Source organism: Pleurodeles waltl, chromosome 10 (genome assembly GCF_031143425.1).
Source record: "Pleurodeles waltl isolate 20211129_DDA chromosome 10, aPleWal1.hap1.20221129, whole genome shotgun sequence".
Lineage (NCBI taxonomy): Eukaryota > Metazoa > Chordata > Amphibia > Caudata > Salamandridae > Pleurodeles > Pleurodeles waltl.
In genome coordinates, this window is record NC_090449.1 from 490140744 (window position 1) to 490167827 (window position 27084).

Sequence of the window (27084 nt, forward strand, 5' to 3'; positions counted from 1 at the left end):
GGCCTAAAATAATTAAGGAAGCTTCAGCTGTACCGTGTGTCTGTTGTAAGTGCATACTTGTGGTGTGCATTCAAGAGACATACAGACACTACTCCGGGTTGTGCTAAAGCATAATTTAAATGTAGGGCTTCCTTAAGTATTATGCATCCTTCACTACACAGTGGAAGTTTTCATTGTAATGCTGGGATTGTAATGGAAACTGCAGACGTACCCCCTGCATGCAGCTTTATCATGCCATTGCAATAATACAGCCATGTTGTTTTAATATTTATATTTTCCGGTGAAAATTGCACCATATGGCTGTCCGAAAATGAGGAGGTAGGACACAAATAATTGTGGGTAAGTTAAGTGTGACGGTGGAAAGCAATTTGTGAGTGGATCACAAATGCTGCTCTGTACGAGCACAATTGATGCTCGAAGAATGTTAAGTGTGATGGGGTTTGCACAATTCCAGACCAGTATTTACCCATGCTCCATTGACTTAAAATCGCTGTTGTGATATGTAGAACAAGCGTGCAATAGGACAGAGCTAAGAAATGCACAAATCAATAGTCAAACTCTAATATTAATGCAATACTCAAGACATTCCTACTGTACCTTTTAAAGCTAAGCTAAAAAGATGACACCCAATCTTTGTAAAAGTTCCTAAAACTACAATAGATATGGTTAGAAATATAAAAATGTTTTAGGATTAAGTACAATCTGAACTTGTCCATTGCCTCTGTGCATGCTGCACTAAGCCAACACTCAAATTGGCAGGACAATAGATGGCACAGGCGCTTCTCCCAAGTGAATATGAAGGTGTCTGAGGAGGGAAGTACGATCCCCAAAACATTTCTCACATTCAGTGCAAGTAAATGGTCGATCACCGGCGTGGGAACGCCGGTGAACTTTTAAGGTCTCCATATGACGGAAGTACTTGTTGCAGTCTATGCATCTGAAAGGCCTCTCCCCCGTGTGGGAACGGTGATGTTTGATTAGGGCCGAGCTCCGTGTGAAAGCCTTGGGGCAGTTGGTGCACTTGTAGGGTCTCTCACCAGTGTGTGTCCTCCGGTGCTTGGTAAAGGCTGAGCTCTGGCTAAAGCTACGGTCGCATTCAGTGCACTGATACGGTCGCTCCCCTGTGTGCATACGCTGATGTTTTGTGAGGTCCGAATTTTGACAGTAGCTTTTGTCACATTCCTTGCACTTGTAGGGTCTCTCCGTGGCATGTGTCCTCAGGTGCTGAACAAGCGTAGATCTCTGGGTGAAACATTTGTTACATTCTGCACATTTGTGTGGCCTCTCGCCAGTATGAATTCTCAAGTGCCTGTTCACTTTTGAGTTGTTTCTAAAGGTTTTCCCACAGACTGGGCAGGCGTAAGGTCTCTCTCCAGTGTGACTTCTCTGATGCAATTTGAGGGTGGAACCAAGAGCAAATGATTTATTGCATCGAGTGCATGTATATGGTTTCTCTCCTGTGTGGGTTCTGTAATGCTTAGTGAGGGCAGAGCTGTGGCTGAAGCGCTTCTCGCAGCCTGGGCACATGAAGGGCCTCTCTCCAGTGTGAACTCTTTGATGCTGCACAAGAGACGACCTTTGACTGAAGTGCTTCTCGCATCTGTTGCAAGAGTAAGGCTTCTCCCCAGTGTGGGTCCTCCGATGCTGCACCAGCTTTGACTTCTTACAAAAGCTTTTCCCACAGTCCACACACCAATGGCACCCAAAGTCTCTGCTTTTCTTGCGCCCTGTAATAACGTTTCCTACTTCACCTTTGGTGTCGGAAACCCAGCCATTTACCAGTGACTTCCTCTTCAGCCATTCAGAGAGACGTGGACCTTCTTTCTTTAAGTCATGCTTTAAGAGATTCCTGCTTGCTGGCCTGGGAATTGTTTCTGGAGGTTCTACGAATTCTTGTTGACACTCCTGCTTCACAGGGATCTCCAAACGGCTTTCACCTGTTGGATTTTAAGAGAAACATGGGCGTTATTGTGCTGCAGTTGCCATTATTAAGATTCAGCTAAAACAAGTATAACTGGCTCCCTGGATATCATGGACGTTTCATAACTTCTTAATATGGGTTGTATGTCGGACTACAAACAAAGATTTGTATTTTGTATTCTCCGTGTACAGTATATTTTTGTACGAAATCCATTTGATTTGAATCAAACAGAAACATCAACAACCATTAGAATGCAAAAGATGTGGATATGTAAGAATTCTAACGACATGAAAGCAAGATTAGGAATTCTTAAATAGCAAAAGTTCACAGAAGGCCATATCATCCCTGCCTGCTACCAACGGCAGCAACAAGAGCTGCACCAATCTCATAAGAAAGCTGCAGCTCTTTGTGAGTAAAGGAATTCTATTTTCAATGCTTTGTTTACACAACATCACCCGACTTTCAGGTACTGACCCCAGGTGGACCCATAAAGGCAACTGCCATGGACCATAACACCCCTCTTTTGAACAGCCTGGCTCATTTTCACTGCAATTCACCACCTAAATTACAGTCCAATCTTGTTCAATTTTCCCACTCCAAACAATTCACGTGCATCTTCTTTTTCTGATGGATGCTTCTAACTGCAGAGTCCTCACCTTGTGAATGTCCCCAGGCATCAGACTGGATTTGGAAACTCAAAAAGCAGTGTCCCTGTGTGCCAGTAGGTGGAGTAGTGCAATTACGCACCAACCTTTTTCCGTTTAGCAAGTGGCAAGCAGAGCTGCATATAAGCATCACCCAAGCGTGCCTGACGTCAGTTCCTTTCTTTCCACACCTTCAGATGTGAATCCAGAACTCTGCCCCCTTTTCCTCATTTCTTGAACAGGATTGCGTCTTTAAAATTATCCAGTGTTCAAGGGAACATGTCATCCCCTACGACTACAGGGTTTCATCCTTTATAGATGTCTGTGTCCAATACCCACAATGTGTTCATCAGTTGTTTGGTGCACAACTCCACAGCCTGCGATGACTTCGCAAAGATAAACCTTGAAGCCATCTGAGAATGTGAAGCAAAACTCTAAATCGCAAAACACCGCACACTCCCTGCATGTTCCAAGTCAAGAGTGCAGACCCGCTCTTGCTCCCAAAGTTGTTCCCGCAGGAGATCTTCGCAGCTGAAGGCTTCTGGTAAGTCTAAAAAGAAACACAAGAAGCCAAACAGGACTCGGACGCTTCCTGCCACTCTAATTCTCCAAAGGTGTGAGGGTGTCACCTTCCCTATAAGTCTTGTTCCTGTTCTCATGAGGAGTCGATTCCGACCCTGGTCTGGATACATCCCACATCCACTGATGACACTGTAGTAGGTCAAAGCCTTTAGAGAGGCCGTGCTGCACATCTTTTGTTTTTGTTTGCTTTTTTTTTTTTTACCCTAAGTGCACCGGGTATGTCCAGACATGGGCCCCAGGCTCACTATACCACTAGGTTCAAGCTAGCCTGGCTGGTAAAGGGTGATACCCTGAAACCGGTCCTAGGATGCTTGTTTCTGGTTCAGGGAGGACCTGGCCTGGCAGTTCAGGCGAGACTGTTCCCATGGAGAACAGGGTAAAGACTAATTTGCATATGACTGGGTCCAAACTGGGGTGGCGTGGTGAGCAAACACATTGATGGATTAAACCCAGATCTGTGACTGGGGATGAATGTTTGATTGGTTTCACATTCCATCTATCATTTGTTTTTGTATGCTGCACATCTTTGGCATGCTTCCTAGTTCCTCTGGCACGCCTTCAGGCCCCAACAATCTACTGAGTGCTCTAGTTGGGTTACAGGCCGCAGATCTGTCCTCAGTGCCATCTGTGTCCCTTGCACTATTTTCTGTTTCTGCAACAGTATCTGTGCAGATTTCTGGTCCAGTGTTTAGACATCAACACCAGTACCAGTGCCACTGGCACAGGATCCACAACCTATTGTGGCATCGACTGAGCGGAATTCGTCTCAATAGGTAATGGGGATGAGTTTGCCCAACAAGATGATGAGGATAACCGATACATGGAACTACAGGATACCAGTGGGCTGGCAACAAACCACACCCCGATCCACAGTTGGTTTCCTCTCCTGGATCAGCAACGGAAGAAAGCACATCCTTTGTGAGGGTTATTCAGAAAGCTGCTGAAGTCCTTGACTTTCACCTACTATTGAGGTAAAAACGAATGCTCTTATTGAGGTCCCTCAGCCTGGCTAGGCACCAACCCAACCTTTTCTACCTTTCGAAAAGGCCCTCATTCATACACTCATAGACATTTGGCTAAAGCTATGTTATGGCCCTCTGGTCAACTGACTGGTTACCTGATTCCATAGACAAGCTCCAGGGGGACCCTCATTTTTAAACGCAACATCCAGCTCCTGAGAATTTGATGGTGCAGGCTACCACCAGCAGAGGCAACTCTCAAACTTAAATTTGGTTCTCACTTTCTTGATGTGCACCCCTTTTGAGCCAATGCACATATGAACATTATGCCCAGAGACCTTACAAGTGTTTTTTCTGAATGCAATTTCATGCATCTGTCGCATGAGTGAGCTCCAGGCCCTCTCGGTCAACTCACCCTATACCACAGCGATCTTTTTTCTAGCTAAACTGGTGTTAAGGACTCGAGCAGTGTTCCTGCAAAAGGGAGTCACATCTTTTCATGTCGGACAAGCTATCGGCTCTCCTGACATTCTTTGTTCCCTTGAAAAAGGAAGAAAGACTCCATGGCTAGAACCCCAAGAGACCGCTGAGCTTTTAAATAACTTGTAACAAGAATAATGACCTCTTTGTGGGGTTCTCTGGAGCAAAGAAAGGAAAAGTGGTACTTAAGCAGACCTTATCACAAAGAATAGTCCTCTGTATTGAGCAACCTCCAGAAGGCCTCTGGGTTAATGCTACTAGAGCCAAAGCTGCTACCGCTGTGTTGGTATGCGGAGGGTCTGTCCTGGATATATGTCAGGCTGCTATGAGGGCATCATTGCACATGTTCACAAAGCATAAGTGGCTTAACATTTGGGTCCGTCTGGATGGGCATTTTTCTCATTCGTCCTGCAGGACTTTTTGGTCTGAGATATTTCACTGAACCACCACCTTGGGAGTCACTGCTTTGGTATCTATTCACATGGTGAGGAATCTTTGGTTAGAAGTATCCATCAGAAGAATACGTTACTTGCCTTCAGTAATGCTCTTTCTGGTGGATACTTTATCTAACCTTAGAGTCCTCTGGCAGACCTCCCACAGGTACAGCTTAGGTGGGAGTGTGGGCATTTTAGATATCTGGGCATGCAGACAGCTCGCTCAGACACTGCCCATTACGACTTAAACATGGGTGCCACAATACGACAGCTGGAGGCCTCCATTGGCTTTTGGAAGAAACTTCCTCTCTCCATAATGGGGAGGGTGGCCTTGAGCAGAATGTTTCTCCTCCCATGTTGCCTCTGTGTGCTTCAGAATTCACTGTGCCTTATCCCCAAGACCACGTTTAGGAAGCCTGACCAACTTTTGATATCCCTTATATCTGGGGAAAAATAGAGCAGAGTGAAATAAGTGTTAAAAACAGACTCAGAGATAGGAGGGATAGGAGTCCCAGATCTGGAGTTGTATTATTATGCAGGAATCTTGTAATATGCTGTGCAGTGGAGTGGGGAAGGACTGAACGCTGAGAAAGACCGATTGGGTGACTGGGAAGGGGTCGATGATCATACATGATGAAAGGCAAGACAGTCCCTGGCAAAGCCATTTTCCTGGTACACCAGGAGGTATGGGAAAGAACGGTTGTAGCTGTACTAAAATGTGCTCCATATGCAAGGTTACTCCCCATACAGTGGCTGCCTAGTTTCAGTCCCGGCTCGGATGGTAATGGACCTCACAAAATGGTATGATGGTGGCTGCTTAACAGCAGACGACGTGTACCAAACCGGTAAGTTCCTGATGCTTAGAAAGGATATCTTTCAGTTACCCACAGGGCAACATTTACAGTATAACAACATTTCTCATATAAATAGAGAGGTGTGCCCTGGCATCCCGGAGGAACCCACACACTGCACGCAGTACTAGATCCAGAAGTAACCAGAGGCCTAACGTCTTGAATATACAAAGCACTAAGGGCCGACCGTTGGGTGGATATGACAAGGATACAGGACAGATGGGAGCCAGATCTGGAAACCCACCTTAGTGAATTGGAATGGCAAAGGGCGTTTGTACAGGTTTGGGAAACAGCGAGTGACGCTGGATTTAAGCTAACTCAGTCCCATTACCTTCATCGCACATACCTTACTTCCCAGAGACTTCATAAAATTTATCCTGCACACAAGCCCGAAGCCAAGGACACATTGTTTGGGGTTAAGGACAACATGTTTTCAGGTTTACTTTGTCCATGAGACAAGTAGGCCCAACCCCCCCTCCCCGCAGCACAAACCCTTTGTCTGAAAATTTATAGAACCATGTTAAAAAGGAACTGTCTGCAGCTGAGGTAATATTTGTGTCTATATGTTAATGCTTTTCAACTTGTATTTATGCTTCATTAATAGAACACGTTTAATATTAGGGTGAGCATTCTAAATATATGTTGTAAACTCAAACTTCACTACCGACAGTGGCTCCAGTAAAAAAAACATGTGTACATGTTTGCAAAGTTAAAAAATATGAAGCGATGTATAATGCTCCCAGAATGTTCTTTGATTAAATGCAAATATTTGCAAAAGCTTGAAAGCAAGACTGAGGTTTTTTTTGCTTTCAAAATAAAATGTTCATAAAAAATGCAACTATGAAAAAAGAAAGTTTTGCTGAATTACTGTAAAAGTTTAGGTACCATTTCTTTGAAGCATCATTTAGCAACATGTCTTGATGCATGATAGTATTTTCAAAAAATATTCATAGTGGAAAGCGAATGTAACTAGTTTCAACTAGATTATGGGAAACATGAATATAAACAAGCTTTGGCCAAGCCAATGGATCCAACATTGGTGGTCAGTCTTGGTTTTGTCAAGGTGCTTCTTGTTTTGACATGGCTTTTGTAAAATTGTATAATTGTAGGAGCTGCTGGGCCCTCACCATTGTAACAAATATTAGCAAAAAGCAAAAATATTTTTGGCCCTAAAAAGCACACATTGCCACAGTAGCTCTTGGCACTGAACAAAACTAGTGCGCGCGCTGATATGTGAAAGAGCAGATTGAGATCATTGTAACGCAATTTAACATGGATTTGTAGAGCGCAGAACTTGTCACTCATGAGGGTATCCAGGTACTGAGTAGGAGCGGGTTCTGCAAGTAGGATTAGTCACAGTGAAGCAAGCTGATAGAAGGATAGAGAGAGAGAATTTTAATAAAACAAAAGGTCTTGGTTAACGCCAGACCTAATTAGGGGGGTTCTTAAAGAGAGTCACAAAAGTGCACCCATGGTATATGTCTTTACTTTAGAACAGATTTGTGTTTTTCATGAATTCACAAGAATTTAGAGATGAAGACCAGGAAATAATACTCCTAGAAAATATTTTGGAACTGTACTTTAGTAAGAGCAAATTTGCAGGTGTAGATTTGCTCATGCGAAAATCTGTTGAGCGTTTACAAGCTCACTTTCCCTTTAACCACTTTTTCCACCAACCCTGGAAGAACTTTTACTTCTGATCCTTGTCAGGAGTAAATTTCGGACATTTATCAGTATGGGAAATTATTAGAGAAGAGCTAGGGAAAACCCTTTAAATATGCATGTTATTAGGTTTGCACAGACTCAAAAGGGTATTCCAACCATTGAACTATTGCTTACTGCTACCTCTAGCCCCAGTATGTAAAATGGCAAAATAAGGAAGCTGCTAGTATTCCAGCCCTACTATAGTATTAGCCCTGGCATAATCAGAGAGGATATTTTCAGAGCTCTTATATAACAAGATTGCTGCCATAAATTCCAGCATTACATGGCATCAAAGTGACAAGTAGATTTTGTTTACAGGACAAGTAGATTTATGAAGCAAGCTGTCCCCCCATGGACAAGTAGATACTTTAGTAAATTCCATACCCCTGATTTGCCAGTGCTGCTTTGGGTTCCCAGTCAGGCCATGCATACAGCAAAGCTAACACAGGCTCCCACTCTCTTGCCAGAGGTATCCATCATATAATGAAATGCTGACTGTGACCAGGAACTTTCAGTACAGGTTCATTGCATAGTCCCTTCTTCAGTACCTTAAATGCTTTTTCACACTCCAGAGTCCAGATCACCCTTTTGGACTGCTTCTTGAAAATCATAGCAGTTAACAAGGCAACTCTACTTTTATGGTTTGTCACACAGTTCTTATACTACCTGGTGATTCCTATAAAAGCTCTCACTGTAGTCTGGGTAGAAGGCGCCTGCCTTAGCCAGGCGAATCCTAGGGTTCATGGCCAGAAAGATATTGGTAGATCACATGTTTCATGAAGTGATGTAATAGGAAACCCTAGTGGACAGGTAGTTAGGTCCAGCCTGATGGAGCGCTCTGTGCATCAGGATGTAAGTCTTTAAAAAGAATGGCTTATTCACAGGAACCCAGTGTAAGCTTCATAAATGTGAGGAGATATGCTCCCTTCTAGGGAGACTGAGAGCAAGCTTGGTAGCAGCATTCAATACTGTCATAGTTTCCTCACCAGGTACTGCAGAAGGGTGCATATAAAGCATTAGCATAGTCCAGCATGAACATCACTGAGGCCAAGATCACAGTAATCCTCATTGAGACCAAGAGGAAGGGCAGAAATGTCTTTGCCATGTGCAGCGTGCTGAAGCACAAGCCTACCACTGAGTTCATATAAGTACGTAAAGACAATGGCCCTCATTACAACCCTGGCGGTCTTGGACCACCAGGGTTGTTGTGGTGGATTTCACCACCAGAAGGCTGGCGGTGAAATCCCCAGTATTACGACCGCGGCGTTTTAATCCGCCAGGGCAGCGCTGCTAGCATCGATGCCCAGGGGATTACGAGTCCCCCTACCGCCAGCCTTTTCCTGGTGGTTTGAACTGCCAGGAAAAGGCTGGCGGTATGGGGAGTTGCAGGACCCCTGGGGGCCCCTGCCCTGCCTATGCCACTAGCATGGGCCGTGCAGGGGCCCCCTGCCACGGCCCCATGGAGCTTTTCACTGTCTGCTATGGAGATAGTGAAATGCGCGACGGGTGCAACTGCACCCGTCGCACGGCCGCAACACCGCCAGCTCCATTTGGAGCCGGCTCCAGTGCTGCGGCCGAGATCCCCGTTGGGCCGGCGGGCGGAAACCAGGATTCTAGCCCAGCGGGGATCTCCTGATGGCTGTGGCGGGAGTGCCGCCGCCCGGCTGTCAGATCTTGTCCGAGATCATAATGAGGGCCAATGTTTTGTCAAATTTGACCTCTAAGTTGTCGACAACTTCTGCTTGGATTTTTGGTGGGGAGGCTCCAGACAAACAAGGTGTAACTGCAGCCTGATTTATTGGCTCACTCCGCTGAAGGAAAAGACAATTTGGGCCATATTTATACTTTTTGACGCAAAACTGCGCCAACGCAGTTTTGCGTCAAACATATTACCGCCGGCTAACAGCATTTCAATGCACCGTGCGGGTGTCAAATTTATACTTTGACGCACGGCGGCGCAAACCCCAGGTGTGAGTCTTTTTTTTTTTTACGCACACCACAGCGTCACGTCGTAAAAGAAAATGACGTTAACGCAGCGGAAATGACTGTGAGCCGGTTTACGACACCGCAAACCGGATATGCGGTGTTTTTTGATGCAATTGCGTCAAAATCTGCCACAAACATAGCAAAATGTGCAAAGGAGAGCCAAAATGGATCCCAGATGCTTGCACAGACCCCAGGAAGATGACAACAGACCAGGAACCAGCCAGGAGGACCCACCCAAGACCCAGGACAGCGAGAAGAAGAAAAGAAAGTGTCGCTTTAGTGCAGAGGAGCAGGAAATTCTGGTGAAAGAGGTGACTGAACACCAGCACTATCTGTTTGTCACCTCAAAGTTGCCAATCAGTAGGAGAGAGGCAATATGGCAACAAATTGTTGACAAGATCAACAGTGTGGCAGACGTACGCAGAACAGTCATTGGGTGCAAGAAACGCTTTCATGAATGCAAGCGCGGCACCAAGGAAAAGATGGCCAGGAAGGCAGCACTGCAGACTGGAGGTGGGAGTCCTGCACCATAGGAGCCCCTGGACCACATGGAGGAGATGGTGGCAGCCATCATCCCTGAGGAGATTGTCACAGGGATTCAAGGACAGGACAGCGCAGACTACCAGGAGACAAGACACATGCAGGGTAAGTTGCATGGGGAATTAAAATGCACTAATGTAATCTGCAACAAGGAGGGTGGACATACCCAATGCATGTAAGTCATGATATTCAGGGAGTGGCATGGGTAGAGGGGCACAGCACGGGGGCATGGCCCGTACTGAGGAAACTTGGGGCACACCACTACACAACACCAACAACCTTTGCATGGGGGTATGCTGCCATGCCAAGGATGTTGCAAAGGTAAAGCCAGGCCAGGAGGGCAGGGCACAACGTAAAACTGGCAGCCCGTCACACGTCAGCCAGTATACTCCCTACATTAACTAGGGCCCAATTAACAACCTCTGGCCATACCTGCAAGTCGAATGTAACAGTTGCTACTACCACCTCCGCTGTGTGTGCAGGTCAAGTAGCTAATGGCAGTAACGTCCCCATGGATCTAAAACACCTAAATTAGAGGATTCAGGATGACAACGTTAACAATCCCCTGAAATCAAGACAAATGTTCCAGTCCTGTCAAATGTGAATGTCCATAGTTGCCACAAACATCAGCCAATGTCATCAACATTAGGAGGTACACAGCACTAATGTCATACCCATGCTGCATATGTCAAGGTCCACCCTGTGCCTGGGTCACAATGCAACATCCCAAATGTCATACTGCTCAGACAACAGCATTGAGGGGGAGGACACAGGTAACTGGTCACTGAAATACACCTGCACAGTCAGAGGAGGACATAGGACACTGCTACGACTATCAGGGCAATCCAATGTACCACACATTCCCCCACATAAGCAGCACACATTACCAATGCTGACATCCATATTGTGCCATAACAATGCTATACATAGGATATGCAACATCTCTACTACATATAGGTGGATGTGAAAGATCAGAGACAGGGCAGGTCCAGATTGTGAAGTGTGGTGCTAGTGCCATCAGAGCACCCACAGCCAGTGAAAGGCCTCACCATGAGAATGGAAGTAGACGGAGGGTTGAGTAGGACAAGAAGGTGGCAAATCACCATTTGGCCAGAACCAACACCTAGAGGATATGATGCCGACAAGTTCACAAACTGACCACAATACATGTGACATGCAGGTGGGGCATAGGCCGGGGAGAATGCCTATATGAAAGACAGGAACTATGAACAGGAACCAAGATCACAATGGGAAAATAATCGCAAGGCAGGCATGTCACATTACAAATGCCACAACACAGACACACTAATTGTACCGTATTTCATTGCAGAGGACGATGGATTTCCTGCGGATATGCCTGTTTAGGACTACCCTGATGACATGGATGAGGAGCTGACAAACATCAGCCACCAGACCCTCCAAGAGGTCCTTGAAACCCTCCAGACCCCACCTTCAGTCACAAGGAGGAGTACAGAACTAGCAGCCATCACAGAGGACCCACCCACAACACCAATTGTACGATCTGCCAGCTCCAACACAGCTGAGGACTCTGACAACACTGGCACCAGCTTTGAGAGAACTGTAGTTGGAGTACAGCAGGAGCTGGCCAAGGGGGTGCAGGTGGGGATGCAAACTCCGGCAGCCAGCCTAGATGGGGTGCGTCCGTGCATGATGTCAACTGAAGAACAGGCAGCAGCTATGCAAGGGAGAACATCTATCTTTCAGGAAGTAGAAAAAAGGTTGAAGGAAATCAGCACAGCCTTAATACAGTTGACCCAACACCTACAAGAGCAATCCTGTCAACGCGTGCATGAATGCAACACTGAACCCCTCAGGGCCGACCTGGCTGCCTACCACCGTGATGTGGCTGCTATTCTTAAGAACCAGCAGATCTTCCTTGCAGCAGTACTGCCCTTAAGACCCCCACAGTTAGCAGCTACTGGGATGTCTGACTCCACATCTTCAAACACTGAGGTGTGTGTTGCCCCTTCACAACCACCACCACCAAGGGCAGAGGAGACTACACACACAGCAGAAGCTGAAGACGTGGAACAGATCACCTTCACACGTAAGAGTACCCGGTAGCACTAGTCCCTGCCACATGGCCACCTACTACCAAGGACCTGTGCTTTGTAACATACCAGGCTTGCAACAACTGGACTCAAGCACTGTTCTGCAACACACTGTTTATCTTGTCAGCCTGCCCTGTGATTGTCTCTCACTAACTCATTGGCAAATCTTGTCCCTCTTCACTGTCGGACACTTCACCCCAGCATGTCCAATGACATGTCCTTTTGCACTTGTGTAGGATCACAATGGAAGATGTCACAATAATGGACTCACAATCATGGACAATTTACATATAGCACTACAGCACTTATTAAAATAAATAGCACTTACACAACCACTTTGTCTCTGTGTAATGTGACACATCAACCATGCGGTAGATCAGTGAAGTTTGCCTCCTGTCAATTATTATAGATTGTCGATACAACTGCCCTGAAATAACGTGGACTGATAACTATGCACAGTGGCCTGGATTGTACCATCATCTGCCCTTCCTGAGGGTTATTTCAGAGGAAAATAGAAACTATACACCATAATGCTGTGTTGGACAGAATAACGCTTCCTCAAGGGATATCTAAGCCAGAAAATAGTGCCTTCAAATGTTTGCTTCAAGCCAAAAATAACGTATATGACATTTGCCACAAATTTATGCTAGCACACACCTAACTGCATGAACGAATGTGTATGAGTTTCCATCCAAATAAGTAACCATGCTGATCAGTGTAACAAATGATCTATGTGAGTTATGTACACTATACTACAAGAGAACATACTACCCCTCACCTTATAAGGATTTCCTTGGACATCAGACTACAGGCAGACTTAACACAGTGTCCCCAATACTAAATCTGGAAGCACAGTATGTGACATTGAAAACATACATCATGAAATAAACACACTTTGGGTTCCATAGTAACCGTGATTGGTGGTTGCAATGAATGGCCGAATTTTAGCTAAGTAGCTTTGGGGTAGCTGCCAATGTAACAGCTCAGTTGGGATGTGGTTGCAGCATGGGACACAAATTCTAATACAAAAGAGACACTGTTCACTCATGCCAAGGCCCTGATCTACAAGCATTTGACACATACCGTAAAGGGTTACCTATATATGTATTAAACAGTGAAAACAGAAGTTAAAACTAGGGTAAACACCTTACCTAACCTAATCTACACTAACTACACATTACCCACAATTGTCCCTAACTAACCTAAGCTAAACTTACTTATCACATTTAACGAAACAATCTAAACATCAACCTCCCACCCCCCTTTTAAGACGGGACACACGGAGGACAACAGATACTAACCTAAACATATACTATCCTATATTAAACAAATATATATTTTTTTGTAATTTTTTCTTTTTAATTTTGTTTTATTTTTATTTTTTGAAAAACACAAAAACCCCAACATTGCCCAACACACATAATTATAAACTGTAGAAATATTCTGAAACCCCCACCCACTACTACTAACTAAACTAACAGCCTATACTAACCTAACACTAAGCCCCCTAAACCCACAAAGTGTAAGAACCAGGAAAGAGGAGGGAGGGGAATCATGTCAGTGTATATACCTACAGGTTGGCCCCCCCTCAGGGTCTTTTTTATGGAACGCACCCGCCGGTTGACCTGTGCCACCTCCTGCTGCAGTCTGGTCATCTTACGTAGGACACGGTCCAAGTTCCTTTGCATCTCAGCAAAAGCTGCAGGGTCAATGGCTGCAGTAGGGATAGTCTGGGTGCCAGCCGAGGAAGTATTGGCCTGTGTTGTTGCAATGGCTGTTGGCTACCGTGCAGGTGGTGCTGTGACTGGTCCTGGAGCTGTTGCAGTTGATGGTCCCGCAAAGGTCCCAGCTGCTGTTGGTGCCACAGGGTGGTAGTGGTGGTGCTGCTGGGGGTGGCAAATGCCCTCCAAGCTCCGGATGCTCGTTCATGGCAATATCTTCTGGCCATGTTGCGGTACCCAGACTCTACATCAAGTATGTGGCGGTATCACATTGCCCGGCGTTGAAACTCCCGAACCTGGATGGGAGTCATATTTGCAGCTGTTAAGACAAATAGAAAACTAAACATTAGGTACTGCATTGTGTGAAATGGCACAAGAAGTAAATCAGACAATACATCTAATGTACTTGTAACAGCCCATATCATCATACAGATCACTGATTGTCCCTGAGGAAGTAAATGGCAAGCCAGCCTACAAATGTCCTATCACAAATAGCACATCCAAACCCTACAAGATGGGTAACAACTGGAATGATTTTGGCATCATAGTTCTGCCATTTGTCAGCTAAAAATCATGCTGCATATCCTCCACCACTGCCAGGCCAACAAATGTCTCTGTACTGGATGGCAATCTAGGGCCACAAGATCTGCGAGTTGTAAATGGACTTGCCAGTATGGAAAGCATGTGCTAATCATGAGTGGGTATACTAGGTTTGGACAAGTGATTTACTGATTTACATGTCTGTGTACCAAACTTGTATCATCAGTCCTAAATAAACTATTCACAACCCTACACCTGTTTCTGAGGGGGGGGGGGTAGACAATCAACTAATCATTTCTAACAACAAGAACACCCAGGAAGCTTTGGAAAGCTGGACATGGGTTTGGCCAGCACACCACAGGTAAGGAGGAACTCCAAATAGGAGACAGACAACCCTTGAACAATCCCATCAACACTTATCTTTGGAAATGCAGACCTTTGTCCACATCATCTGCGAGTTGTAAATGGAATAGCCAGGATAGAATGCAGTTGCTAATCATGAGTGGGTATCCTAGGTTTGGACAAGTCACTTACAGATTTACATGTCTGTGTACTAAACTTGGATCATCAATCGTAGGTACACTTTTCACAACCCTATGCCTGTACCTGGGGGGGTGGAGGGGGGCAGGCAACAAATACTTTCAAACAACAAGGACACCCAGGAAGCTTTGGACAGCTGTACATAGGTTTGGGCAGCCCACCACAGGTAAGGAGGAAGTCTAACTAGGATACAGCCAAACCTTGGACAATCCCATCCACACTTATGTTTGGAAATGCAGACAATTGTCAACATCATTTACTACCAGTAAGCCATGACTTACATCAAACAGATAGATGCAAGAACAGCTTTGGCCATGAGCTGCATGCACACCTAGGCCATTGTACTAAAGTGCCACATACTCGTAGCCTAGGAAGTTTAACATACAGTCAAACATGTTCATTAGTGAATAGGGATGCAGAAGTCTGCGGGTAAGACTTTGGCATCCCTATTCTGGGAGAATCTGGGTCTGACTGGCTGACTAATTCACTAATATGGTCCACTGCTACTTTTTCTGAATCAAGTTTTATCCACATGACTCATCCCTATTCACATTGCGTGCCTACAGGACTGACCGAGAATACCAATATATGACAATACGATAAGGATTGGCCAACTCAAAGATGGTGATAAAATGATATTCCGCTCATGGAACAAAACAAATGATTGCCCAGCGCATCACACCTTGTTATGTGTCCAACACACAGGAGTCCATCACACATCACCAACAAACACAACACATAACAGAAATATCAACACTCACTGGAGATGTCTGGGTCCTCAAATCGAGCCACCTCGCCAATAGTGTAGGGTGCCGGTCCACCTGTAAGGCATGGAAGGGAGAAATGTGCTCAATGTCTGTGCACTGTCCAACAATTCCAAAGACAAATACTATGGGTAAGATTAAATCAGAAAGTAAAGCTTCTCAAACATGATGATACTGCATCCTACATACCACGGCAAACATGTACAGACCCAGGGACTTCAGTGAGTGATACACACATCTGCACATATGCCGTGGCCCTAACTATCATGTGGTGGCAAACATGCTCCTTCGTTGGTGAGCAGACAAAATCATGGAGTGTATTCCTCTCATCATGTGTATCCATGAGAGACATCCAAAGCCACTTTCCGTGAGGACTGCATTACCAGTCAACCAGCCATTGTGACTATGACCAATTTCAGACACACAGGTACAATGTACAGAGGGCCAGGGACAGTTGTTAGCCCTCAATTTGTATCAGTTTCTTCATTTGATGTGGCACAGCTATGATGAGTTGCACTAACCATAGAGATATGAACGCATGTGCATACCTTTTGCCTGCCATCCCTAATTTAAATGTGGCACTACAAACTCCAAATATCAGTCTAAGATGTTAGCTGAGTGCAGCTAGAACTTGTTACGTATGTGTCCAAATCCAGATCAGACCTGTAACCGAAAAGAATGGAGGGACACAATAATTCAGAATTTTTTCGGGATTTCCACGATCGGTTTCCTTACACACTCACCGAACACACATGAAACATATGTTTGCGCCACATTGTCATCTTCAATTGACGTGAAGCCTGCACTAATTTTCATGCTCCTGTTGTGTTTATAAAGTTAGTCTAGCTGTTGTGTCAACAAATGACGGTAATATGTTGGAAATTTCTATTTTGTAAGTTTGCCGCGCTCTTGCTTCCAAACAGGTCGCAATTACGGTGCTAACAAGGTAGAAATATGGCCCTGTATGTTTCACGAGCATTCCACATGTTCAAAAACATTGCTGGCAGATATTGTAAAAATCAGCTACTGTCACTTCAGAGCATTTAAACGTGCACATTAACCTGATTTGTACTCACCAACAGGGCCACCAATCACAATCCCCAGGTGGTCAAGCAGATCTTGCTCCCTGAATACAAGGTCAGCCCAGCGGTGCTTCAGCTGGTGGTCATTTCGTGGTGTGTTGTATATCGTCTGCAGATGATGCAACACCTTTGCCCACCGGAGCCTCCGTGCCTCTGTGTGATACCCTTGGATCACATGACCACCTGCCTCAATCATCAGGGGTAGGAAATGGCACACCAGCCAAATGAACCCACCCAGCTCCTCCTCTCCCATCCTGCCAAGACGAGGGCTACCCAACATTATGGTACAAAAAAGAAAGAGGGGAAAAAGGGGAACAAAGGAGAATAGAGGGAAAGTAGGACAGGAAAAATGCAAAAAAACTACAAACACAGCCCAACTATGCCCAAACTACCACTACCCACAACAGACTCCCAACACAACAAAGACAAATGTTGACAACACAAATGGCCACAAAAACACTCAGACAGGATACCACACACAGTTATGAAACACAAAAAGACAATTTAAAGACCACACTGGAGACAAAATCACTAAATGCATAGAGAGACATTTCTAGACACAGCCACACAGTCAGGAAATATCACAGACTGCAAAGTGAAAGTACACCCACTGTACCAATTCTGTACACAGGATATCCTATTACATCACTTCCCGCCTAAAATGCGGTGTGTTTTTATTGTCAGGCGTCAAAATATTATGACGCTTACAGTCTGCGCGTCATTTTTTTTTGGACACACAGGAGTAGAATTAACCCTGCATCCATATGGTTCAAAATTGTTTCAAACCTAACCAATTTCCGGGGGTACAGTGTGGAAAATACCGCTCCGGGCCAATGGTTGTTTCAGGGCACTGTGCGTCATATTTCGGGCATAAGCGTCATTTTTAGACGCATGTGCGTCATTGTTTTCCGCGTATGTGGCAACATTTCTGGCATTAACTGGGTTTGGGTCATTTTACCATTTTAATGGTACATGACAGTTGTGACAATACTGAGATAGGCTGATTGCACCCACTTTGGGCATGACGGTGTATGGGCACATGTGACAGATCATACTACTGGGGACCATGATCCGCTACTTGGTGTACAGGATTTTCACTCTTCACTGACGCAATAGATGGCCAAACGTGTGGGCTACTACTATTGTTGTTGACCCACTGTGTGACCATCACAGGATGCATTATAGCAAATATGCTTGTATGCATGTGGAGTCAATGTGTCCAACCCTCAGATGCAAGTCAGTGTGGAAATGAGAGAGAACATGTGTTAGTCATACATGTAGCAACAACTGATGTGTGCACTTTCTAGTTTTTGGGTAACATAAACACCACAATGACAAAGCATGCACTGGATAGATAGCAGATGGTTGTTCATGTCAATGGTCCAAAACTTGGCCATCACATGTCCTGGAATGTTGGATACTACTTCCTAGGCACTTGTTGGTTAACCAACCATGAGTCAGGCACGGGTACATACTAAGTGGGTACCGTGTACGTGACACGGAGACCCAAAGATAAACCACATTTGTAATGTTACGCCACAGTTGAGGTCATATAACTGAGCCACAACTCTCCTGTGGCAGTGGAAGACCAGCAGACCAAGCAGCACATGGCCACATATTTCCAGTGGTCAAATGCACAGAGGTCTGGTTCACGTGTGTGGGCCAATGTTTAGCCTGTATATTTTCAGGGGTCTATGTTGTCACAGCTACGTGCAGGTCTAGTCATGAGTCTGTGGCGGCACTTCCTGTATCTACAAAGTATCCTTTGCAGATCAATAGAAGTAAAGCCAATGAGGATTTGAGAACACACATGGGGATGGTCCAACCCTGTCACTGCAGACGTGTTATGAGACTGTCAACAGGGCAACCTTGGTGTGCTGAGTAAGTTAATATCTCAGGATTCTTGTACCATCAGGTGTCATCACAACATTTGTACACAGGTTGTCCTCTAAAATTCCCACTGCATCTGGGAACATCATTGCCTCTGTGCTGATTATTCTCGCAGCTATTCACTACACACGCACCATCAATATGTTATGAGCAATGTGAATCAGGGTGTGGATGTCAGGGTCCTAACATGTGTAGACATTTCATGCACATTATCTGACGTTGCTTGTTCTGCTGGGAGCACCATACCCAATCCCTGCATACGGCCATGGTACACTGTCACAAGTTGTCACTCATGCATACATGAGACCCAGACAAGGGATAGGCCACGATTTGGGTATTTGGAGACAAGTTCCCAACGATGGTACGATAAATAAACAGATTATGCTATACAGTGTATTTGAGTATGCATTGTAGACCCACCTGACAATACCCCAGGAGGAATGTGAGGGTTGGGAAAGCAACTATGATACAATTGTAGCCACAAGGAACCTTTAGGGTAACGCACAGACAGGAGCCAGTCAGGCTAACAGCATGCAGGGTCAATCAGGATCCAGACATTTCACAAGGTAAATACACAGTGGTCAGACTGAGACTGGTCAGAGGAGGAACAAGACAGCTGAAATGGAAAACTGTGTTTGTCCTGTGTTTTGGAAGGTAACACATCAACACAAGGGCTGTGTTACACAGCTGAGTTAAACAGCAAGGCATAACAGTGTTATCGATAAAATGGCAGCTTCTATGCTGTTCCAAGCATCTGCAAGGGCAGTGCATGTTCAAATGGCTGGTCTCCTTGGAGGTGCTCACAGGTGTGTGCAGCATCAGTCTCTCCCAAGTCCTGTATGTGAGATTCAAGTTCAAAGGGCCAACAGTGCCGTTCACATGGGAATCACTGTAAAGGTGATAACAGGTCTTAGAAACTACAAGCCAGTGCTTTATTTAACGTGATGTCCATGCAGACAGAAGTCCAATGACTATGGCATACCATACTAAAGGAGGAAGCACACTGGATTTACATTGTGAGTCTGGGAGTGTGTAGAGAAGGGATTATCTGGGTACACATATTACCATTCTAGGGACCTCTGAAGACGGGTGGGGTGAGACCGGGAAAATGGGTGTGTCAGGACTTAGGACATGGGCTGACATGTACATGGGATGTCATGTGCGCAATGCTTGTCATACCTGTGGCACTTGTGCTATCTATTTGCTGCTTATATGTAATTCTAGTCACACATAGTCCTTGCAAAGATAGGTGATGTAACAGTTACTGCTGTCAAGGGTCTGGTCATACATTTCTGTTACTAATGCAATGGCACATCCACTGCCTCATGTATGATGCTTTTTGCTCCATTATTGACTGATGGTGTCTTAGTTGTGTGCCATATGCTGCAATGAACCATGTTGCGAACATGTACTGTATGTGTGAAATAGGTGTGGCCCTCTGCTATTGCCCTTCAAATGTGAAATGTACAGGATATATGTAATTTACAGTGTGTGTGAATGTGACTGTAGATTCATACGCATCACAATAGATTTGGAATTTTCTGTGTCTTGATCGGTATATCAGCAATGCTCCATGAGGCTACACTCTTATTCTGATAGTTAGAGATAATGTTTTGCAAAAATGATTACCCAGACCATGATATGGTGATTATTATAGGTGTTTATTTACATATGTTCAAACAGTGGTGATGGTGAGTTGAGTCAAAAGAAATTGTGGACAATATGTGGGCGCCTATGCAATCCTGCGGCTGTGTTCGGTTGGTCCCCCTAATGTTGATGGCCAGCATCCTCCTCTTCAGGCATTTGTGGCTCTGGTTCAAATAGGGGAATGTTCCTTTGTACACATATGTTGTGCAGGATGGCACAGGCCAAAATGATCTTGCAGACCATTTCTGGTGAGTATAGGAGGCTGCCTCCAGTGATGTCGAGGCACCTGAATCTTGACTTCAGGATGCCAAATGTCCTCTCGACTATGGTTCGTGTCCTCATTATAGGCACGCTCTGCAGCAGTGCTTGGGTTGGCAAATGGGGTCATAATCCATGGCTGGATCCCATACCCCTGATCAGCTGAAAGAGAAAATGATTGAGAACATGATGATGTAGCTTGCCCCATAAATATCACCTTGCATGACAGTAGTTCTCTTGTGTTGTCTGTGACTCATTGGTGTTTGAGTTATTGTGTCGATTCCTAGGCTTCTAGGATGTACCATCAGCATTGGGTTGTTTCCTTAGCTGAACGAGTGTTTGGCTGCTGACCGGAAGTCAACAGTATTTTTGGAGAGTTGCAGTACAGTGTGTACTCCCTTGCATTGTGACGTGTGATACAGGTGTCCCTGTGTCTTAACTGGAGGTGAGATGATAGTTCCATACACAGAATCAATTCGACAGTGGTGGTAACACGGTTGCATCTATGTACCCTGGACATCCCATACATTTTGACATGTGCAATAGATTAATTTAACCATCAGTGAGACCCTTAGATTTTGCAAGGTGACAATTTGATAAACTTCTCCGTACGTTGTGATCACTGACGTTTTAACATTTGACTATACACTAATTTCACATGTGTGACAAGTTCACTGCAGACCTATTTCTCTGCTCTTGCCAAGTATACTCAGGTTGTAACGTGTACCTAGACTACTGCACATGTTCTAGTTCAGCTGGCTAACTTGGTTGTGAGGTTGTCATTTTGAGTTTCAAAAGGTCCGTATGGCAGTACATCTGTTGTGTTTGTGTTAATTTGTCACAGTGCGTATGTGTAGGAATGTGCACTTTCCATATTGTCACATCAAGATGTGTTCTTCGCACAGTCCACTTGCCTTTGGTAGTGGGCAATGTGAGAGCAGGAGTGATGTGAGATATTGGAACTGCCTCAATGATTGCACGTGACCTTTAGTGTAGTCATCATCATGCTATGTGTGTCATGGTGTTTGACCTGCAGCAAAAAACATTCCACACCCCTTACATAGTACGTATTGATTTGAAGGGTGTTTGATTGAGTGTTATTGATGTGATATTGAAGATTAATCTTCGCAGATGTACTGCCAGTTGGGGCCATGTCTTTGTCATTGTGTTGTTTTACATTTTCCCCTTGTGTCTGTGGAGTGGCATCAGTTGTTATTTGGAACGGTCATTTGTCCCTAGGTGTGTCTCCCATTGGGTGAAGATATCAAACATGCCTAGCGGTGTCACAACCTCAGTGTGTTCCTGTCCACATGTCAATGTCATGGTGTATGTGTTGTATGTCCTCGAGGGTTGCTGTGCAGTGTGTACATAAGTAGGTTTCTGTACTTACCAACAAGTAGTCCATTTCCATATCATCCATCCTGGAAGTGTTGATTAATGGTGCTGTGGCGGGAGATGAATGAATCATGTACACTCCCAGGATACTTTGCCATGATGTTGGTGATCAATCCCTGGTGATCGACAATGCCCTGCACATTGATGGAGTGTGTATGCTTCCTGTAGCGGTATAGATGTTCAGTTGCAGCAAGTGGCACAATGCGTACATGTGTGCAGTCAATGGCACCAAGGACGTGTGGGAAGCCATTAATTAGGTAAAACCCCTGTTTTGACTCCTGCTGCTTCTGCTGTGTGTTAGGGAAGCAGATGTGGCGGGTGTGAGTGAGATGATGGCATCCAGTACCTTGGGTAGGAAGGCAGAGAATAATGGCTGTGAGATCCCAGCCACAAGGGTGCCAGTGGTTTGAAAGGAGCCACTTGCCAACATGTGTAGTACAGCTAGCAGCTTGGTTTCTGGTGGAATGGTGGTGTCTGCAAGCTGGGTGCCAACTGTGGCTCACTGTTGCGCAGCAGCTGCTGAATGGCTTGCCAGTTCACCCTGTACCTCTGGATGATGTTATGTTCCCTGAAGCCATGAAGGGTTGTCCTGGTGCGGAATATCCTCTCCTGCCTTCTGCGTTGCCTTTGGGGTCCCTGCTGGTGTTGTGGAAGCTGCTGTTGCTGGTCCTGTGCTCTGCGTCTGCGTGCATGCTGGATGATAAGCACCTCCATGTCTTCCTTTTGGAGCTCTGCTGTTGCTTCTGTGTGTTTTCATTATATACAGGTGTGTTTGCCCCATTTTAACGCCTGCCCTTACCCAGGCATTAATTTTTTACGCAAATCGGGCTGTGCGTCATTTTCTGACTCCGCATCCCGGCTGTGTGTCATTTTTGCACGGTAGCATAAATAAGGCGCACAGTGTCTGAGTCATTTTTTGGATGGGAACGCCTACCTTGCATGTCATTCACGCAAGGCGGTTTCCAGCATCCAGAAAATGACGCACGCGGTGGGATTTTGGCATTCGCAGGCTTGTGCGTCAAAGTTTAAATATGGTGCACGGTTTGCGCTGAATATGCGTCAAATATTTTGACGCACAATCGGCGCAAACAGAGTATAAATATGCCCCCGTGTGTCTCATCCGCTCAAGTACTTTGCAGCACCTAACCGAGCCACAACTTTAAACGTTCTCTGGATTGGATTGGCATCAGTCTTGGTTACCTCATTGAGGGCTCCATAGTGCACATAGAACCACAAGCATATAGACCACTGCTTTGGTACTAGCACCACAGAGCTAGACCACAGACTACAAGCTCTCTCAATGATATCCAACGCCAACAACTTAGCAACTTCCACCTTGATGCATCCCTCAACACTATCATGCCCTTCACTGACAGACTATCTCCTGTGTCTATGTCTGCACTAAGACAGATGTCAACCTTGGAGTCAGAAGGAAAAGTTAAAGAATCATCCCAGCACCTTTCTACATTCTCTCTGCTGCTCAGGTGTCCACTCTGGGTAAACTGAACCCCTTTCACAGTGCCATCCTTTACAACACTATGCAGTAGGTCAGAAAGATCCTCACTGTCTTCCTAGACCTCTCTGCCATAGCCATGAAATTCATTGTGTATTTTCTTGAAACACTTTTTTTTGGGTCACCTGTGTCCACCAAGTAGTCAGCATAAGAGATTGTGTGAACTACCTTGCATTATTGTATTGTCCTCTTTATTTGTCCTCCAAAGCCCTGGGACAAAAAGGCTTCAGCACCAGCACCGCCTGACCTGCCTGATACCCAGTCAGTGTAGCCTTCTGGTTGTACCATTTCATACCATTCCTTTATCAGTGCTCAGCTTCCTTGAAGGTTTTCCTTTGTCTGACTAATTCCTGAGGCTAATCACACCGACTAACACATCCATCTGTGGAGACTCAAATGTTCCTTCCCGCACTTTTTCAAGTAGTGTGAGGACCCTACACTGGTGTCCGTACAGTAGGGACTGTACCCTTCCTCCTTCTGCAGAATGTCTCGGTAGGTGAACAAGAAACATGGCAGGAGAAGATCTCACTTCCTTCTTAGGTTCTCTAGCAGAGTACACATCAGACTGTTTAGTATCTTCTTAAACCCCTCCATCAAACCATTGGTTTGTGGGTGGTGAGTCACGTAGGAGTGGTAGTTCACACCAGTATGCTGCCATATCTCTCACATATAGAAGATGAAATTGGGTTCCCGGTCAGAGATTACTGTTCTCAGAACACCTGACCCCAGAAAAGTTCCCCAGGAAAGCTCCTGCTACCACTCTTACAATCGTGCTTCAGACATATGCTGCCTCAGGATACCTGGAGGCACGATCCATCATAACCGAGTTATAATTGTTGCCTGACTGATCTAATGGACCAACAATATCTATTCCATCCCACTTGAATGGAACACCTAGAACTGGTAGATGCACTTGCAACATCTTGGTCTTCCCTCCTAAATTACCACTCTTCTGGCAAGCTGGACAGTTTCTACTGAACTTCTCAGTATCTCTGTGCATCACTGGTTAGTAGATTAGAGAGTCTAACCAACCTATCTTGGGTATTTCTCATGTCAAGTGTGCTGCAAAGGGCACATCGTGGGCCAGTGACAACAGGAAATTCCGGTGCACTAACATAACCACTAGCCATCTGCTAGATCCTGACTCAGGATTCACCAACTCACTATGGAGTAGATTATGTGCCCAGCCAAAATATTTTTTCCCCAACCACTCCTTACCTGATCTCCTGGTTTTCCTTACAAATTTCCATAAACGTAGGGCACTCTTACAGTGCCTTGTAGACATCATCCTGGGTAGGCCCTCTAATAGCTAATAAACTGTAGCTTGGGAAGCAACCCAGACTTCAGCACCTTGTCAGTTTCGGAAGCCTCATCATCTCTCACTCTGGAACAGAAGAGATGATCTCCACAGCCCATGCTTTCCTGAAGTCTGCCCTTTCCAACAAACTAGCTTGCCCTTGTCTCTGTAAATTGGGAAAGGTCTCCATTTCTTCCAGAGACTGATGTACAGATTGTGCTCTAGTCAACATAGCTACCTTGAGCCAAGCCATAAAAGCTTCTGGTCCTGGCACCAAGTGAGGGGCAATCAAATCATTGCCCAAGAGACAGCCAGCATCTTGCTTTTTCGTTCTCTACCAGTGACCATGGCTTCCCTGCTGTTGAGCTCAAACTCAACTTAGGCAAGCAGGAACTTAACGTCCTCCCTGCTACCAAACCTGCATCCTTGGTACTAAGAAGAATCTACTCATCATGTGTGCAGCTAGTACAGGGTCTTTCATCTGGCAGTCTCTCTTGTAATGTCCTATTTGGTGGCACATATATCAAGTCACCACTTGGACTTGAAAGAACTTTACTGTCTTCTCTTCTCATGATGCTTTATCTCAGACATACCATTACCATTCCTATTTTTCCTTGGCTCTCCTCGGCTCCCATGGGAATTACTATGGTCATTACACTCCAGTTTAGAACCAGTCTGTGAAGAGTTCCTCTCCCCCTTTGACTTAGAACCAAGCATCTTGTGAAACCTGTTAGATAACCACTTGTCAGCAAACACGCAACATTTTTTTGGATGCCTTTCTCCCAGATCGGACAAGTTTTGCCTAAGTGGAGCAGAGCACTTCTCCTTGAGTCTCTCTGTTACCATCAACTGGTTAAGGGACTGAAAATGTTTAGCCTTCAATCCCTTTCACCCACTCATTCCAGTCACTTAATACACAGTGAATTCAGGCCTCAAACAAAACACCATCCACTCTCTTACGTTCCTTGAACCTCTGAAAGTACTAAGATGGCTTCAGCCCAAACTTTCAAATCATGGCTTCCTTCATTCGCTCACAGACCATTTAGTCTGTCCCAGGCATCCTTCCAATGACAGCTGTTGCTTTCAAAGGCATGCAGCTCAGCAGAGGAGCTGCCTTAGACACCTCATACAAGGCCTGTGCCTTACAAGTGACCTCAAAGCTCACATATCTTTCTGAGATGTACGGTCCTTCGACATACATGTATACAAGCTCTTTTGGATGGGGAACATCCGGAACGACTGTAGGAGGCTGGCCTGGTTTGTAGTGGGTACCTAAGGTACTTACACCTTATACCAGGTCCAGTTATCCATTATTAGTGAAATGTATGCAGTGTCTAGCAGCTTAGGCTGTCTAGGGGTAGCTGTAGCGGAGCAGCCAAGGCTGAACTAGAAGACATGCAAAGCTCTTGCAATACCACTATAGTCACACAGTACTCATACACAATAAAAGACAATACTCAGTGTTACCAAAAATAAAGGTACTTTATTTTAGTGACACAAGGCCAAAAATATCTTAGAGGCAATACTCCTGCTGGAGGTAAGTATTAAACACAATATATACACTAGTAACCAAAACCATGTAAGTAAATAGTCATAGAATAGTGCAAACAGTGAAAAACACAATAGATTACAATGAGCCTAAGGGCAACACAAACCATATACTAAAATAGTGGAATGCGAAAGCCGGATTCCCCCCTAGTCAAGTGTAGTGTGTAGAGGGGCGCTGGGAGTGTAAGAAAATACCAAAGGTAAGTAAAGTACCCCACCCCAGCGCCCAGGAAAATAGGAATGAAGTACAGCAAGTTTCCTCAGAACACACTAGAAGTCGTGGTGAAGGATTATGCAAGATCCAAGCAAGACTGCAAGTAACCAACGATGGATGCCTGGACCTGACGACCTGTTGGAGAGAGGAGACCAAGTCCAGAAGTCCAGGAAGAACAACGAGCCCCTGCCAACCTGGAAGAAGGTGCAAAAGTGGATTCCCGTTGGAGGAAAAGGAAATAAATGCACCAAAGAAGATAGCTGCGGGTGCCTGCTTGGTGCACGAGATGGCCCACATCGAGTCGTTGGATGCAGGCTGTTTGCGTAGCTGGATTCCGCCAACAAGCCTTGGTTCACGCAAGAATGTGTTTTGCGTCAAAGAGGAGCTGCCTGGACCCAGGAGGGACCTAGCGGTCTCAACTCAAACTGAGGAGACAGAGGGGGCTCTCAGCACTTCAGAGAGCCCATAGAAGACCAGGCAGCACCCACAGCAGTCCCAGGAC

General features: G+C 45.4%; 1 protein-coding gene across 3 annotated transcripts in view; it reads right to left on the minus strand.

Moving 5' to 3' along the window:
- Positions 1 to 256: 256 nt before the first annotated feature.
- The window catches only part of LOC138261645 (zinc finger protein 502-like), a 131365-nt gene continuing 104537 nt past the window's right edge, over positions 257 to 27084 (minus strand). For all 3 annotated transcript variants that reach the window (XM_069210807.1, XM_069210808.1, XM_069210809.1), the window contains one exon: positions 257 to 1937. In XM_069210807.1, coding sequence (XP_069066908.1) covers positions 748 to 1937 — 1190 coding nt within the window. In that variant the 3' untranslated portion in view covers positions 257 to 747. The remainder of the gene's footprint in view (positions 1938 to 27084) is intronic.